This window comes from Helobdella robusta, assembly GCF_000326865.2.
Source record: "Helobdella robusta unplaced genomic scaffold HELROscaffold_3, whole genome shotgun sequence".
Classification (NCBI taxonomy): Eukaryota; Metazoa; Annelida; class Clitellata; order Rhynchobdellida; family Glossiphoniidae; genus Helobdella; species Helobdella robusta.
Window position 1 is genome coordinate 4,149,609 of NW_008704501.1, and position 17,744 is coordinate 4,167,352.

Below are 17,744 nucleotides of genomic sequence, written 5' to 3' on the forward strand. Positions count from 1 at the left end.
GTTGAATCTTACTTTCCAACACGCCTCGCTTCTTTCACCTTGGCTTTCCAACCAATAATGATTTCTAACCATCACCAACAATCTCTTACGTTATGCTGTGTCACGTCTTAAAATGATTGCAGACATTAATTTCTTCGTTAAGTTTCATAAACGATACATTTAGAATATATGTATATATATATATATATATATATATATATATATAGTGTATCAGTAATTTAATATTTTCTAGCGTGTCCAATTGTGAATCTTGGAGTGATGTAGTGATTGCCATTAGAACGTAAAGTTTGTCCTCAGAAGCAATGGTTGTATTAAATGTAAACAAGCTAGTTTGATACCGTGTGCTAGCCTACAAACATTTAATTAAAATTATCTATTAATTTAACAACAGATTGTTCATGATTTTGTATTACGTAACTAAACGTATTAACATCAGTTTTGGTGATTATTTTTCAAATTTTTTTGAACTGTCATAATTGTCAGAAGTGGTTATAAAAGAAATGTTAGCTCATATTATTTATGCCTAAAGATAATTTATATATTTCCGATATGTTAAATGTATTGTAAATTTTTCTTCTTTTCTTTTTTACACTCTTAAATGTAAATTAATCTATATGTATTTATTTATTATGCCTGTATGTATTTAAATAATTGTAGTAATATGTACACGTAATATTGATAACAGTTGAATATTATATATATATATCCCTTCTTTTTTTTTATTAACTTTTTAAAATAATTACATTTTTTCTTACTTTGAAAATAACTATTTTAAGAAATCGCCGATCATTGAAATATATTGTGTTTTTTATTCAAATTTCAAATATAAAAAATTAAATTAAATGATATATAGTATATATATATATATATATATATATATATATATATATATATATATATATATATATATATATATATATATATATACGTGTGTGTGTGTGTGAGCGATTGGCTGAGGATCAAGGATATCACCCGCTCTTGTATAAAATATGTGTAAGTATGTATATATAACAATATATATATGTACTGCCTGTTCGTTATTATAAATGGTGATTGTCGAGTTCTTCTTTCCTGATTTTCATCTTCATAATTGCAATTATCTACTTTCTTAAAGATCGCATATTACTATTATTTATTTATTTGCTGTTTATTTATTCATTCGATTGTTTGTTTAGTTATTTATATATTTGTTAGAAAGTTTTTTTATTAGAACATTATCAAGTGTGTTAACTATTTCATGAAAATATTTTGTACTAATCATATTAACCATAGGCTCATAATAATCTTTCTACATTTACTTATGAATTCTTTGTAGTTATTTTTGTTGCAATTTTTATACTTCGAATGATTATTTTAATCTCAAAATTAATAAAAACTAATTTGCATGGACAAGTTTAATTTATGTAACTAAAAACAAAGTTTTTAGTTAATCGTGGTTATAAAGTTTAAATTTCATAAAATCACAAAAACATTCAGAAATATTCATAGTTTATTGCGCGATTATAGCTAGCACGACTACAGGAGCTGATTGTGATGAAGTTCTTCAAATTAATACTGGACAGCTATGAAATTGATGTAACGAGCAAAATATCATTTGATTAGTTTATTAATGTCTTATTAAATGTACGTCTCTTGTCGTTATATAAAAACGAAGCTGGCAATAAAATCGTGGAATGATGTTATAATTTTGTATAATACGGAGGTTGACTGTCAAAGTTTCTCAAGATGTTGTAACCGGTTTCACTTCTCATCTTATGGACCTGGTCGGATACAAAATATGCAGTTGAGTGATAAATTATTTTATAATCGTTTTCATCAAATTTAACTAAATTCAAAAGGAGAAAAATAGGATCGTAATGCTGCAAATATGGGGCTAACTCTGTAGAGGCATGTCACCACAACTGCCAGCAAGGCCATCAAAAGAAGGCATTCGACGACGACCACCACCAAGACCGAGATGTTGCGATCTGCCAATTGAGATGACTTCAACGACTCACCTGAACGTTGTGTTATGTACGCTTTTGTGTGTGAGTATTACGCGAGCTACGTTAAATAATGTAGACCGCAACTTAAGTTTATGTTTGAGTAACCGCAGTATATTTCGTAATAAATTTTTAGAAAACTTCAAAAAAACAAAAAATTTCGTCATTAAATTATATATAATTTAAAATTCAATTATTTTTATCAACTATAATCAATTTTTAATTGTTCTAACCACTTGTTGAATTTTTTTCTGGCGTAATGCAGGAGAACTTGTCATATCTTGGGTCGTACGAACATGGTTCGTTTGTGTGGAGACAGCGAGTGAACAGACAACTTTCATAATAACCTAAGTCAAGTGGTAACAAACATTTGTTATCGTACCTCAATATTGTTTGAAGGAGTTTCGTTTAATTGTCTTTGTCCGCTTTGTCAGTTAGTTACATTAAATTCCCTAGTCTTCAAGAGTGGAATGTGGTCCGGTTCGAATTCAATCAATGATACCGAGTTACTTACAGCACTATCTTGAATGCTAGAGTAAAAATGTTAAAGTAAGACCAGACGTGATATTTCAACGTCAATTGACGCGCATTAAGTATAAATTTAAAGCACAAACAGTTAAACTTTACTGAACAGCATGATTCACAACGTTCAAGCAAATACTAAATTAGAATACTCAAATGACTCGAGTTCGTATAAAATGTATTTTCGTTAGATTGCAATAAGTAAATTTTTAATGAAAATATTACGTAAAAATCAATTTTTTCTATTACGACTATAACATTTTTGAAACCGACGTCAATAAGTCAAATAAATCAATATTATACGATAAACAACTGAAGTGATTCATTGGGATTTTCATACAAAAATGAATTAATTCTTTACTTGTATCAAAATTTTCAAGACAGGATATTTTCAGCAGGGCATTCACTTCTATTAAATTATTTGTTGGATTTAATTCTTTCCAAATGAAGTTTTCATTTGAGAATGGAAGATCACGTTGCTGTGTTTGGGCCAAAGCTCTGAAGCCTCCCCAGTTGTGGCATGCATGGGAGCCTGCAAATAATATTTTTAGCCAAAAAAATTTCAAACTTAATGTATCGAGTTATCGGTTACGTTGCCATCATCGGTATTTAATGAGGAATTCAACTTATAATTCGATCAGTTCGATCTTTACAACTTAACGAATTTTTTTATTTTGGCATGTACAAAATGAAATTATCGGATAATGAAATTTTTGTATAGGTTTTAAACTCTAGTACGGAACCTAAAGAATGGCTAAGGCTAGGTATATACTATATATAATATAGAATAAATGATGTAAATTTTTTATAAAACACATAATATTCACAACCAAAACAAATAATTTTGATAAACAATTATAATGTGGGCCTTAGTAGTTAGAAAATAAACATTAGCTAACTATATTGTATAGATTATGGAATTAAGTACTTGAAAGTAAGGGTTTAATGTAAGTACTATGACATGGGCGTCATCAACTTAACCCACGTATATAAGTTATTATATAATATAAATGGCCTAACCATATAAAATCAGAAGTTTAGTAATCAACATAAATATATTAATAACTTTGTTCCTTAGAGATTCTTGAAGCTCAAAATACAAGTGCGAACCAAATACACTTTGCTCAAACTGTTCAGCTGAGTAGTAACATAACGCTAGCGTCTGTTAAACTTCAAAAATGGTCTTTTCCTTTAAAAAAGCGTTTTAAAATCTATTTAATAAGCTTACTTAAAACCCATCCATCAAAACTGTTCTCTAAATAAAATAAGTTGAATTGTCCTTCTGTCATGGATACCCAAGAAGGAACACATTGTGAACCGCGATCCAACCAGTAAACACCATTCATTTCCCGATCGAATGCTCCTTCAACTTTCAATACCGGGCACGGACTGACCACTTCCGTGATATATGTAGCTGGAAATAAACGTTAATGAATATTTTAGTGATACATTTTACAGATTATTAAATTGTAAAGAACGTCGATAAATGAAATAAATTATATTCTTAATGTATATGCACACACTTTTATTAAAAAAGTAAAGTTATAACAATCAAGTAAAAAACCAACCGTCGTTACGGGGTAGTAGAGTTAATAACAGCGATAAAATAAGCGAGAAGTTTATTATTTTCATTATTTTCAACCTCCTATTTGTTTGCTGAATAAATTGTATTTTTAAAAGTGAAAGCATTTTCTGTTAAACCAATGAATTATTTTGATAATTTTAATCAATGACTGAAGATTTTCTTCTTCTTTTACCTATATATACAACAAAAACATTTTTATTAAAACAAACAAGGTGATATTTGTTTTTAGAAATTCTAGTATCTTTTCTACTTTAGTTAAAATTGCCTAAAATTGAATTTAATAAATATTAATTTTAAATTTTACCTTTTAAGTTGTTGAAATCATATAAATATATATGTATGAATCAGAATCAGACCGATGGAGTAAATAATATGATTTATTATAATTTACTATTTGTGGTTTTTTTTTAAATACGCCATTTAATGTAATTTCCTGTGCCCGTTTCTTTGTCAGTTGAGTTTATTTGGTTATTTTCGTTTTGTAACGTAGCCGTAGTTAAATAAACATCAACGATTTCTTTTTGCAAAATTTATTATTGTGAAAATTATTTTGTAAATTCTATTTCTTTCTATTTAGCTGCTGGTTTCAATCCAAGAAGTTATGTTATTATAATGAAGGTACGTCCATTTTTTTTGGCTGAGAATGATTTTTAAATCAAAATTCTTTCTCTAATGATATTTTAGTTTGATTTACGAGTTGATCATAATACCGGCTGATAATACTTGCTAAGCTTTTTCAAACCTTAAAACTTCGTAAAAGTACGTTGATCATTATCTTTTAACTTTTTTCAGTAATGATTTGTCTTGAGTTACAGTGGAGTGCTGTGCATACTTCAAAAAGATTGTTAAATTATTTTTGAGCATATTCATAACTGGATAGTTTTTAATTAAGAGAATTTTTTCATAGATTACTAGTTGCATTTTTATTCAATTTTGTACATGGACAGTATACTAATTTTTATTAATTATTTTTCATTTATAATAGCCTCAAACTATTTAACTTATTAATTTTTTACAACCCTTTATTACATTTCTCTTAGCATATTTATAGTTGTAGCTTATATACTCACATCTGTTTATCAGATAAATTATGGATAATTTTAGATAAAGCTTAAAAATAAGAAAATCAATAATAGTAATATAATGTTTGGGGTTTAAATGTTTAAGACGTTTGTGTTAAAGCACCTATTCTTGTATTTTCAAATACTCTTAAGATCTTACATTATATTCGACTGTTTAATTGTTTAATAATAATGTTATTTTTAAACTTTGAAATATAAGCGTTCATCTGACAATCAAACTTCTATGTATTCTTCGAATGGGAATTCACAAACTATGGATTACAACAACAAAAAAGTAAACTTATTCGATTTTTATTATTAAATACTGTTAACCTATATTTTATCTAAAAGCATATTTTTATGTTTTAACTAAATATTTTATTTTTAAAATTGTCAAGTTTGTTTATATTTTTATTATTTGTTCCATTTAGTTGAAAATGGAGGTGAATGTAAATAAGCCGAGCCGTGTTGTACATTTACGAGGAGTGCCGAATGATGTCAGTGACGTGGAAATTGTTCAATTGGCGCTGTCGTTTGGTAGGATTTCTAATCTAGTTGTGTCAAAGAAAAAAAATCAGGTAAAGAACATGCTACGCTTATTTTATAAATGTTTTTCAAGTGTAACTTTAAAAGGTTTGTTAAAGTATTCACACTATACTCAAATATACTGACACAAATATATGCACATAACATAACATATGTATAATAGTGGCAACATTTTTCCAGCCTAGGTAGCACCGGATTCATAAATTTGTTTTTGTTATTAATCGTATAAAATCTTTTTGAATAAGGCACTAGTGGAGATGATGGATATTGCTGCTGCCCAGGCAATGGTGCAGTATTACGGTGAACATCCTCCATCTATAAGGAAAAGAGTTGTTCATGTTCAGTTTTCCACCTATGAAAAGTTGAAAACTGAGAATACAAGATTTCAAGTAATTCAGTTTGAATACTAAATATTTTTACAATTTTCTTGCTTAAAAGTTTTTAAAATTCCTTATTGATGTTTTCTCTATGTTTAGGATGACATGAGTAATCTGACTGATCAGCTGGTCTTGGGCATGGATGAGAACAGGACTGTGCTTAGAGTTATCATTGACAACATGCTTTATCCTGTAACTGTTGATATCCTTAAATTGGTTTGTTCATTTTTTCTTGTCTTGTCCATCTTTTTCTATCTCAAATGATTTTTTTATTTGCAGATTTTTTCAAAGTATGGTCAAGTTTTGAGAATTGTGACGTACAATAAAAACAGTATGTTTATTTATTCCTATTTTATTTTTTCATATAATATCATCTTTTTATGTTATTTTTATTCCCATTTTTGATCTTATTGCAGACTCCTTTCAAGCGCTTATTGAATATGCTGATGGTATTTCAGCCAAATCAGGATTAACAGTTTAGTATTTTATTTTTTCATTTGATACAATTTGGTATATATACTGGATAATATCATAACAGGCTTTAAATGGTCAAAACATCTACAACGGATGTTGTACACTGAGGATTGACTATTCACATTTGGAGACACTCCAAGTCAAATACAACAATGAAAAGACCTATGACTACACGGATCCCAATTTGCCTTCTGGTCCCATGGCTAGTGTTGGAGAGCAGATGGGCATATTGGACACTCCACATGGAGATGGAATATTAGGATCATATAGCGGAAACTGTTAGATCAATTTTATAGATGATTCTATAGTTCTTATAATTTTTGTATGTTGGAATTTTGCTGATTCACTAATTGATATATGGATATATTTGATGAAACAGTTGGAGGTTTGGGCGGCTCCCTTGGTGGCATTGGGGGAAATTTTTCAAATATTTCCAAACTTGGAGCCATGCCTGCAGGACTGACTGGTTTTTCTGCCGGAGGATTGGGAAATTTTGGTGGTGGAGGTTTGGGTGGAATAGGAGGTCTTGCTGGTTTGGGTAGTATGTTGGGAGGTGTTGGTGCTGGTCTGGCTGGTGCAGGTGGTATGATGATGGGAGGCAACAACCAAAGTACGGGACACAGTGTTCTTATTATATCTAATCTCAATGAGGAGGTTGTATTTTTTTCAATTATTCATCAATTTGCCATGGCATAGATTTCAATCTATAAATTTATATCTATTTTACTTTATATCTATTTTAATATAACATCTATTCTAATTTCATAATTATTTTAAAAATGATGTTCTTAATTTTACCTTATTCTAAATTTCTATAATAATTGATAAATATAACTCATTGATTTTAAATTCCAATTCCCATACTCTCCTGTTGGTGCTGTGTGTTGTGTACAACTACTACTTCAACTGTGCTGTTTCAATAACTACTTCGACTACGTTTGTTACTCAATTGAAACTGTGTACATGCGCTTATATTATACTCACGTTGCCAACTAATTCATCTTATTTACTACACTCAAAACAATCTCATCTATAGAAAGTCAATACAGATTATCTATTCACCCTTTTTGGTACGTTTTTATATACTTTGTTCATGTTATCTTTTTTTCTTTAACTTGTTTTTCTTTTTTTTTGTTAAGAATTTGACATTTTTCATAAATCTTACTTTTGAACTTACGAATTTTGTTGCCGGCACAAATCGAATTATTATAACATTATAATCATGAGTTCCTTTAATAGCATCATAAATTTCATTTTATTCATTGGCTGCTAATATTTACTAGCGCATTATATCTAATATATCAACAAAAATTGCCTTATTTTTTATTGAATTATGATTGTCATTATTAAATAATAAATAAATTTTATTAAACGTTTTTCATAAATGTAAAAATTATTTAGGTTTTCTTGTTATATAACTGTTGCTTTTCAATATATTCATTAAGCTTTTCTATAAATATAGTGGTTGGACATTAGATTATAGTTTGCAATGATATTGTTGATTTCATAGATTGGTGAATTAATTTTGAATCAACAGGAATGTATGGTATGGTGACCAGAGTGAAGATCATGTACAATAAGAAGGACACAGCGTTAGTTCAATTCAGTGACCCTGCTCTTGCATTGAATGGTTAGTTTTTTATTCTTTGCTTATAATGAACAATGAAATGTTTTTTCATGCTGACACTGATTTGTTGCCAACCATGTAAATAAATGGACAGTTTATTTTCACTAATCTTCCTTAATAAAATTATAAATATTTAATTTTTTCAAAATAGCTGTTAACTGTCTTGACAAATTGAAGTGGTACGGTAAAGTGATGAAAGTTTCAGTGTCAAAGCACAACTACATCCAAATGCCCAAAGAGGGACAGGCGGTATGTCTTTAACATCTTATTAACAAATTATTATATCATTTTTCGTGTTCAATTTTTTTTACCTTCTTGAATGAATAATGCAGTTGGATGAATTTATTGGCTATTTACAGTATGTCCCCATAGAATTTTTTTACTAGAAAATCTATCAATAAAGAATTTACTTGATATAGTAGAAATCTTAAAAATAAATATTGAGTATAGGTGAAATTTCTTTTAAAGGGTAATTGTTATAATAGTGAATAAGAAATGAGCTTAGAGTTGAGAATCACTTCCGTTTGTAAATACAAAGGTGAAAACATTTGAGTAAAAAGGTGCAAAGTTTTGGAAATTGTTAAAAAAAGTTAGGGGCAAGGTTGAAATTAACTTGAAAGAATGAATTGACCATAATTTAATTTGGCCTTTCTATGTAAGGAATGAATGGTCGGATATGTGCATGCGTGCAATCATTTTTGAGATGACTAGGTCAAGCTGTATCTTTATAATCTTTTAAACGGCAAAAATGATGACATGTCCTCATTTCATCAAATATTTATTTTAAAATCATTTGCTTCTACAAGGATGAGGGTCTGACAAAGGATTATACCAACTCTAAACTGCACAGACATGCTAATCCAGGATCCAAGAAATACGGAGCAATCAATCCACCCTCTGCTGTGTTACACATTACTAATATACCGTGAGACAAATTAAATGTTGCTTTTTTATTTGAATTTGTTTGTTTCTTATTATATTCAAATGAAACAATTTGGTAAAATATTGCAATTTTTGGAAACAATGTTGAAATAACAATACATCAAAATCTTGATTCTACAATTTCTGTTCAACTATTATTTATTTATTGGCTAGGTTAAACTAAAACTTAATGCTTTTTTGCAGTCAATCTATGACTGAAGATGAATTGAGAGATTTGTTTGGCAAATGTGGACATGTTGTGGGTTTTAGATTTCTTGAGTTAGTATATACCCTTTTTTTCTTATTCGTTTTATTAAAAATTTAATTTTATTACTTAATTAATTTCACTTTTATTTAATTTTATTGAAAATTCAAATGCTGATAAAAAAATAAAAACTTATAGAAATGAAAAAAAGATGGCACTGTTAAAGATGGAAACCATTGAAGACGCCGTAGCTGCACTTGTGGTTAGCTCATTTTTTTAAATTTCTACAATATGGATGACATTGAAGACATTTTTTGAACTGAAAATGTTACTTCATTTTACAGGAATTGCACAACTATCAACTTCCAGGACCCCAGTACCTGAGGGTGTCTTTCACCAAATCTAATTTATAATCGTTTGATCCGGTTATAATATTTCCTTTGTTGTCTCTCTTGGATCAAGATTAAAACTATTCTAATACTAATTTTTTTCTATTCTAGTTGAATACAGATTTACAACTATCAACGTTTTTTTGTTATACACATACAGGCGTATGATGCATATATATATATATATATATATATATATATATATATATATATATATGTATATATACTCAGCATTATCTGTCTTGTGGTTGATGTCGTCAATGTTCTAAAATTTGTTATCTAATTATTGAGTCTTAAATACTTTTCTGTAATTTGCGAGGTTCTTAAAAATGTGCAGGCACTCAGCAGCCATCTTAAATCTGGAATTCGCTAACGTTTGCTTTAAATTTCTCCGTTGCTGTTAATTTTAATTGAGTTGATTTATAGATTACTCAATGTACAGTTTAAATTAACATGTATATTTATTTTAATGCACATTGTAAAAATTGTTAAGTTTTCATTTTGCTGGAAAAAATATTAATCTCGAAGTTGTTGATCCATTTAAATATGAAAAGGAAATTAGTATTCAATATTTCTGCTAGTTGATAAATCACCTGAGGGAATGTACCATTGGAATATCTCTCTACTACTAAATGACCAGGAGAGGCACATTTGCCACTTCTTACAAATATTAAGTTAGATTGGCATAGATCGCCCTAGTTTGCCCTCTGTTTATGCTCTGGTTTCCACTTGATTAATAAGTTTGTGTGCATGAACTATGTGATAACGCAGTCAAGAGCCAGTTCCTAAAACCGCTATAAAATAAAAACTACCGTTTAGAAGTTTTATTCAACTACAATCAAAGAAATTGCAATGTAAAAAACAATAACTTTGACTACAATACATATAAATATACAAATAAATTAAATGACATGTATATATATATATAATTAGTAGATATTCATGTTTACTTGCATGTATTAACAAGCTTTACGTAGATAAAATAATTAGGGTTTATCGTGTAGTGTCCAACAACTTGATATAAAATAATTTTTAGAACAAGATCAAGCATTACAAACTATTTACATAATAGCTTAGAAGCAAAAAACAATACAAACAAAACATGGGTGATTAATTTCCAAAAAAAATTTAAGATGCTCGAAAAGGAACAACTGTTGTAACATTATGAAAAAATGTGTGCGTGTCGTGCATAAACAAATGAAATAACTGCTAACAATTGTCTGCGTTTATTTCCAAATAAAATTATTGAAAAACAGTTAATGCATTTTTGATGACAAAATAAAATGACTAAATCGTTTAAATCACTGATCATAAAAATACTTGTTACAAGAATCACATGCTCATTTCAATTTGAACCAAGTTTGCAGTGCCTGTAGATTAGGTTATCATAAGAATTAAGATAGAAATTAGAATAATAGATTATAAGGACGGAACTTAAAATAAAATTGCAACAAGAAATAAAAAAAATCAAGATACAAATGAAAATATTATTCAAACCTTTACATAGCACTGACTACATTAAAAACAGCTGAAAGTAAAAATTAAAAAATTTTTTATTTGGAAAATTAAAAAAAACTTAAAATCTTGTCAGTAAGGTCTTTCTTCAAGAAAATCTTTCATGGCAGACGGTAAAGGTAATTGTCTTATATGGTCAAGCCTGATGGATTCCCTTATAAGAAACCTGCAAAGATATTGTAGAGATCGAACTTTTGCAAACCTTGAAACTGGTTTGGTTAATCTAACTGGAAATGACAGTGACCCAGGAGTTCTGGCTCTTGAGTAACAAAATATGCCCGTTTGCGAATCAGATACAGAATGTTCAATAAGTTCTATAATGGATCGATAACCCTCACTTTCTGTTTGTGTGTAAAGACTGAACATGCCATTGCAATGTTCTATTCTGGTATGCAATGTCCGACCGTAGGATCTGAAACTTAAGCTCAACAAATAACGATCATCAGAGCTATCTCTAACCAAAAAAGTTCCATCTGGTTGGTTGGCCAATTTTTCTTCTGCTTCAACTCTTGTTATTGGGCCCCAATACCAACCATAACGAGTGAGCTTTTCAAGTTCTTTTGAAAGACTCCAACAATCATTTGATGATTCTCTAACCTGATCATAAAGTGGTAATGTGTTGGAAGAATCAGATGTATTTGAAGGCTGAACTGGTGTTTGGTATGACTGAACAGTTACATCTTCTGTTGCTGAAACAGATGGATTTAGATTTACAACTGGGTTATTTTTTGATGGAGTAGTTGTCGAATTTAAATCTACTTTATTACTAATAGGATTTGATGTCACCGGCTCGATGGTTGTATTAGCATATTTGGCTTCTTTAGGTAATGTTTGAGTGGAAATAACACATTTCTTTAAAACAATTTTTGTACATTTTGAATTAGGAAGAGTTTTAGAATGAACTCTTAAAATGTCTGGATCATCTGGTCGGTTATAACTACATCTAGGTGATGGAGTGTACTCATTAGAACAATGACTGGAAGATGAAGTTGATGGATGTTGTTTAGAATGACATCCATTATTTTTCACTCCACAACATAACCAGCTTTTTCTCACATATTTTTTATCATCATTAAAATTTGATTTAGTTTTTCTTTGGCATGTCAGAAACCTGGTAAGTAAAGAAAAAAACCCATTGACTTCTGATTCGTCAACAAAAGCACTTGTCAATGACTGAGATGTGCAGTTGTTATTATTGAGGTTGAGTGTGCACATCTCATGATGTGACAACACAATGCTGTTTGAACTAGTAGATTTTAAACTTTCAGACATCATTGAATCCAATTTAAACCATTTTTTCGCCTTTAGATTTATTATATCATGAACAATTGTTGTAAAACAAATGCAAATGTCACTGTATGGTTATCCGTTACAATTAAATTATTATTAAATTATTAATGATTAAAATTATTTTTCTAATTAGATTAAATTTCTAATCACTGCATATAACTTTGAATTGAACTTTTATTCAAGTCCAGTAATTATTATTATAATTATTCAATATTGGAATTCTATTTCCTTAACATTTAAAACAAAAAATTCTGATTTGATTAGTAGTTTGTTAATGTTAAGTTTAAATAACCATAATTATTTTATTTTAAGTTAAAAAACTAGTAACCTAAGGTAAGGAAAGTAGCCTAAGTTAGGTTACCTAACCAACATAATTAAATACAAAATAGCATAAATAACTCGATTGTTATTTTATAAAAAAAAACATGACTACAAGAAGAAGAAATACGAAGGATGTTCGCAAATTGTTTGGACGATGATGACCGCAGGGCAGGAAAGATACGAGGGACACACCACTTACACAAGAACTTTTAATTATGATGGAATCTCAATACTCGAGCGTTTAACGCCTTGGCCTTCAAACAAAAAATTACAACATAAGAAGCGCTTCGTTAGAGAGTTTCACTTGATGTAATTCGTTTTAAACATGGATATATATATATATATATATATATATATATATATATATATCATATCCATATCATATCCATGGTTTTAAAAGCATTTTATTTAATTATTCTTTGTATCATTTTATACTATTGCTTTGCATGTTGTAACAGCTTCAGCGTTTGTCAGATTCTAATTTTTAAGGAATAAGAATAAAAAAAAAATCTCGAAGTTTGGACGATTTAGTTTTTCTGAATTTTAATAAAAATGTTGTTCACAACGAGGTGTCATGGCCCGTCCCGGTCATTAATCTTTAAAAGAAACTACAGCTTATTTCACTATATCATCGTCACAGCCGAAAAATCAAGCTAAATGGGAGTACTCTAATACATAATGATACGTTCGATTCAAGAGACTATATACTAAAAACGTCAGGATTTCCATTTCCAAATTATACATTTCCCTGCTCAGAAGATTGAGTACTACATGGACCCGGTAAAAAACTACTAGCTTAATTCACTATATTAGCGTCATATTCCAAAAAAAACCGAGCTGTAATACATAGTGATAACTATTCGGTTTGTTCAAATTTTCGGGTTTTCCATTATCAAATTTTAAATTTCATGCTCAAGAAATTGAGCACTACAATGATTTTTAAATATATTTAAACACCATATATGCCCATATATGCTTGAATATTTTATCAAGCTACATCATGAATAATCATTTGTAAAAGTGAATTTATTTTATAAACAGGAAGCGTATCTAACTGTACGATCGTGGGTTGTTTATTATTTAAAATCCCACGTACTTGCTTTTCGTTTTTTTAGTATGGCTGGCAAATCCGATGACGAAAAAGATGATTTTGTTACAATCGGAACTCCTCTTCCGCAATATAATGAAGGTTAGATAATTTGGCAAATTTTCACTCTTTAATTTGATTTGCTTTTCTCTTGGCTCTTCCTTTTTTTATTTTATTATAACTTATAATAACTCATGTCATAATGTTATTTTATAATATAATTTATTTATTTTAGTAGTTTTTATTTATTTTTATTTATGTATCTTGTCTCTAATACTAATTAAATTATTAAACAAAATTGAACATCAACAATCATCAACAACCATTTGACAAAAACTGTATAAATTTTTCTTTCAAATTTATTTGCAACTATTTGAAAGCAAACACACAAAAAATAAATAAACACAAACAAATAAACAAAAACAAGCAAACAAACAACAGTGCTAGTAGTTTAGTTGTAAATAAGTGGAAATACAAATTAACAATTTAATTTAATATTAAGTTGTATTTGCAATGTAATGTAATTGATTGAATGATTGATTTAATTTAATTTTAATTAATTTAAATCTTAGAAATCCATATTTGTTATATAAAATAATTAATAATCTAATATATTTTATTAAACATATTTTTTGTGAACAATAAAGGTATTTATTTAATTTCCGATTCATTAATTAATATTCTTCTCCAACCAGATGAGCACATATCAAGAAAACCTATAGCGGTGCATGAACAGGTGGTAAGAGATGCTCAAGGAAGAATTCGGTTTCACGGCGCTTTCACCGGCGGCTTCTCTGCTGGGTACTTCAACACTGTGGATACTAAAGAAGGTTCGTTTGTTGTTAGTTTGCTTGTTTTTTTTGTTTGTTTGTTTGTTTGTTTATTTTTTGTGTGTTTGCTTGTTTTTGTACATTTAAGTATTAAGCATTAAGTTAAAGTACTTTTTGAACAATTTAGTATTTCAATCTTCAAAGCAGAGATGTGTTATCTGAGGTAGCTAAATACTAGAAATTAAATTGAACAGATTTTGTTAAGTTAAAGATTTTTTGTAATCAGTTTTGTAATCATTTTCTGAACTTTTGCTGTTGTCACTGTTTATGCTGATTATAGCTGTTATCAGTAAATATAAATTAAACTACATCAAAATGTTGCAATAATTTATCATGAATCTCTGAAAAGGTTGGGCCCCAAAGACATTCAAGTCATCAAAATTTGAGAGGAGCAGGCAGGAGAATGTCCAGAAACCTGAAGACTTCATGGACGAGGAGGTCAGCTATATACTCTTGCATCCATCTATCCATTCACTTTTTATGTTCTCTGTAATTGTATTCAGTTTTTATATTCTGTATATTATCTCCAGTTTTCATATTTTGCATTCTTCACTGTTATTTCTATACTTCTCATTCCTGATGCATGCTTGTACAGATGCACACTAATAAATGTTTTGTGACACTTCTCCTCAGAAATCACATTTTTTAAATTTGCATAGGACTTTGGAGAATTTGGCATAGCTCCAAAGAAATTAGCTACGAAGGATAAATACAAAACTTGCAGAGAGGAAGTGAGGTCACAAAACCAGATGACAGCCACTGAGCAAGCTGATGCCTTCTCTCTCTTCACTAGTTCTCACTTGGTTCATTGTCTCAAACCTACCAGGTTCATTCATTTATTCTTCCATTCATTCATTCGTTCGTTCGTTCATTCATTCATTCATTCGTTCGTTCGTTCATTCATTCATTTATTCATTCATTCGTTCGTTCGTTCGTTCATTCATTTACTCACTCACTCAACCATCTACCCATCCATCTATCCATTCATTCATCTATCCATCCATCCATCCATCCATTCATCTATCCATCCATCCATCCATTCATTCACTCACTCATCCATCCATTCATTCTTTCATTCTTTCATTTATTTTTTCATCCACCAAACATCTAATGTAAAACATGACCCTTGAAATAGGGCAACGATAGGAATGAGGTTATTGAGGAAATTAGGATGGAGGCATGGCAGGGGTGTGGGAACGAAGGCAAAAAGATGGAAGAGGATGAATAAAACTTCAAATCCATCCAGTATTTATTATTTTTCCATTTCAAATTTCTTGATTGCATTTTAGTTTTTTTTATTATGCTTTGGGATACTTTAGTTATTAAACTATTACAGACGTTTTATAGTAGGAAATTCATTTTCACAATTTTGTTTCTGTGATTTTTTTTTTCATTGATATATTTCAAATACCGATTGTGTTTGTTGAAGGTACAAGTATTTTATTTTATTACCATTATTATAGTTTGTATGAATAGAAGTTTAATAATTATATAAATTCTATAAATAATTATAGAATAGATCTATCTCATTAACATTTTTAACATTTAAATAATTTTCAATTTGCCAACATTTTGATGTGTGATTTGTTACCACTTTTCAATTTATGTATTATTAATAAATAAAAATAAAATGACATTATTATTTTTTTTTTATTTTTATCATCATTATTATTATTGTTTATTTTGAAATAAGGTGTGGCAAAGCTTGCTTATGGTTGTGAGCTGCCTCCAGAGCTGATGATGTTGCACAAGGTTGGATTAGTAGGTTGTTGTTACAGTAGTTATGTTGTTGTTGTTGTGTTGTTGTTGTTGTTGTCATGTTGTTGTTGTTGTCATGTTGTTGTTGTTGTCATGTTGTTGTTGTTGTTGTTGTCATGCCGTTGTTGTGTTGTTGTTATCATGTTGTTAAGTTGGTGTGGTTTTTTTTTCATATTATTTATACGATGTTATTATATATTGTAATGTTGTTATTGTTATTTCTTAGTGTCATTTTACTTCAACTGGTGTTTAGTAGCCTTACATTTCCTTATTCACGTTTTTCGTTGCTGATACCATCCCACGATCACAATCAAGTTATATCATTGCAATTGAATTGAATTCTTTACAGAAAGTGAATGATGACGAAGACGACGATGAGGATGGTGATGGAAATGATGATGACCAGTTATCAGCAGAGGACATCTGCCCCATCAACTTCACCATCAAATGTGACCTGCATGGTCTGGGCTATCGGGGCATCGATGTCAACGACGCTCTCATCACAAAGGATAGGTTGAGGGAAGCTGCAAAGAGGAGTGACGGAGTGATGAGGAGGATGAATAAAGGAATAAAAGGACAGGTTGGGATGATTTAGTTTGATGATTGGTTCTGACGTGGCACATTAAAGTTCCACATTAAAGTTCCACACTACTTAAATTTGTGTTTGTACGATAGATCTTATTGTTAAACACTCAACACAAACGTATTCATTTTATACTTAAATGCCCTTGAAATGTAACAACGGCAATAGCCATTATTATTAAACGTTAATAATCTGTCAAGTTATTCTGTATTGCTCATGGTAAATTTGTGTAGAAAATAGTCATTCATATTTACTCATTTAATTACACTCAAAAGTTATTCATTAGTTATAATAATTATTCAATTTGTGTAGTAAATATTTATTCAGTGACGTCTTACCTCGGGGAACCGGGTCTCTGGACGCTAAACGAAGATTGATTGATTGAAATATTTATTCAGTGGGTGAACATTCACAATTCGTTGCTCATACAGGCATTTGGTGTTGGAGCACTGGAAGATGAAGATGAGGATGTATACAGTATGGACAACCCAATGATCTATGACACTAGTATTCCGACATCGTTGGAAGACGATGTCCATCATGCTGCTGCTGTTGATGATGATGATGGTCATGGAGGTCAGTTGCATGGCTGGACGGCCCCTAAGCATCTGGATGCTGGCTTCATCAGTGAGTTTGTCGTGTTCTTTGTTAAGTTGTTTTGTTTGTTGTGT

General features: G+C 29.7%; 4 protein-coding genes across 4 annotated transcripts in view; 2 read left to right on the forward strand and 2 right to left on the reverse strand.

Moving 5' to 3' along the window:
* Nucleotides 1-1,330: 1,330 nt before the first annotated feature.
* On the reverse strand, nt 1,331-4,257 carry HELRODRAFT_188607 (hypothetical protein). Its single transcript, XM_009021333.1, has 6 exons — nt 4,073-4,257; nt 3,733-3,918; nt 2,866-3,036; nt 2,216-2,329; nt 1,879-1,997; nt 1,331-1,760 (listed from the first exon to the last, which is right to left on the reverse strand). Exons 1-6 carry the CDS (start codon nt 4,191-4,193, stop codon nt 1,680-1,682), a joined length of 792 nt encoding a protein of 263 aa, XP_009019581.1. The 5' UTR covers nt 4,194-4,257; the 3' UTR covers nt 1,331-1,679.
* A 325-nt stretch (nt 4,258-4,582) lies between these two features.
* Nucleotides 4,583-10,216, forward strand: HELRODRAFT_94426 (hypothetical protein). The gene is made up of 16 exons (XM_009021334.1): nt 4,583-4,707; nt 5,371-5,445; nt 5,582-5,728; nt 5,942-6,085; nt 6,173-6,289; nt 6,353-6,404; nt 6,490-6,548; nt 6,612-6,825; nt 6,927-7,201; nt 7,584-7,617; nt 8,085-8,177; nt 8,326-8,423; nt 8,981-9,099; nt 9,300-9,374; nt 9,499-9,562; nt 9,645-10,216. Exons 1-16 carry the CDS (start codon nt 4,702-4,704, stop codon nt 9,711-9,713), a joined length of 1,641 nt encoding a protein of 546 aa, XP_009019582.1. The 5' UTR covers nt 4,583-4,701; the 3' UTR covers nt 9,714-10,216.
* A 1,060-nt stretch (nt 10,217-11,276) lies between these two features.
* HELRODRAFT_65312 (hypothetical protein) lies at nt 11,277-11,759 on the reverse strand (the record flags this gene model as incomplete). Its single annotated transcript, XM_009021335.1, has 1 exon — nt 11,277-11,759. A coding segment is annotated over one exon (483 nt), but the record flags the coding sequence as incomplete, so codon positions are not given.
* A 2,172-nt stretch (nt 11,760-13,931) lies between these two features.
* Nucleotides 13,932-17,744, forward strand: part of HELRODRAFT_188610 (hypothetical protein) — a gene marked incomplete at both ends in the record, with an annotated part of 4,679 nt that continues 866 nt past the window's right edge. Inside the window, 8 exons of the mRNA XM_009021336.1 lie at nt 13,932-14,004; nt 14,598-14,732; nt 15,082-15,170; nt 15,392-15,558; nt 15,868-15,977; nt 16,426-16,484; nt 16,840-17,070; nt 17,505-17,649. Of these exons, the coding sequence (XP_009019584.1) occupies nt 13,932-14,004; nt 14,598-14,732; nt 15,082-15,170; nt 15,392-15,558; nt 15,868-15,977; nt 16,426-16,484; nt 16,840-17,070; nt 17,505-17,649 (1,009 nt within the window). The remainder of the gene's footprint in view (nt 14,005-14,597; nt 14,733-15,081; nt 15,171-15,391; nt 15,559-15,867; nt 15,978-16,425; nt 16,485-16,839; nt 17,071-17,504; nt 17,650-17,744) is intronic.

Coding starts and splice junctions, on each gene's coding strand:
- HELRODRAFT_188607 (XM_009021333.1), bottom strand. CDS start 4,193: ATGCTTTCACTTTTAAAAATACAATTTATTCAGCAAACAAATAGGAGG. Junction 1,998..2,215: donor AGAAAAAAATTCAACAAGTG/GTTAGAACAATT, acceptor CACAACGTTCAG/GTGAGTCGTTGAAGTCATCT. Junction 1,761..1,878: donor TGGTGACATGCCTCTACAGA/GTTAGCCCCATA, acceptor GTATCCGACCAG/GTCCATAAGATGAGAAGTGA.
- HELRODRAFT_94426 (XM_009021334.1), top strand. Junction 7,618..8,084: donor TTATCTATTCACCCTTTTTG/GTACGTTTTTAT, acceptor TTGAATCAACAG/GAATGTATGGTATGGTGACC. Junction 8,424..8,980: donor TGCCCAAAGAGGGACAGGCG/GTATGTCTTTAA, acceptor TGCTTCTACAAG/GATGAGGGTCTGACAAAGGA.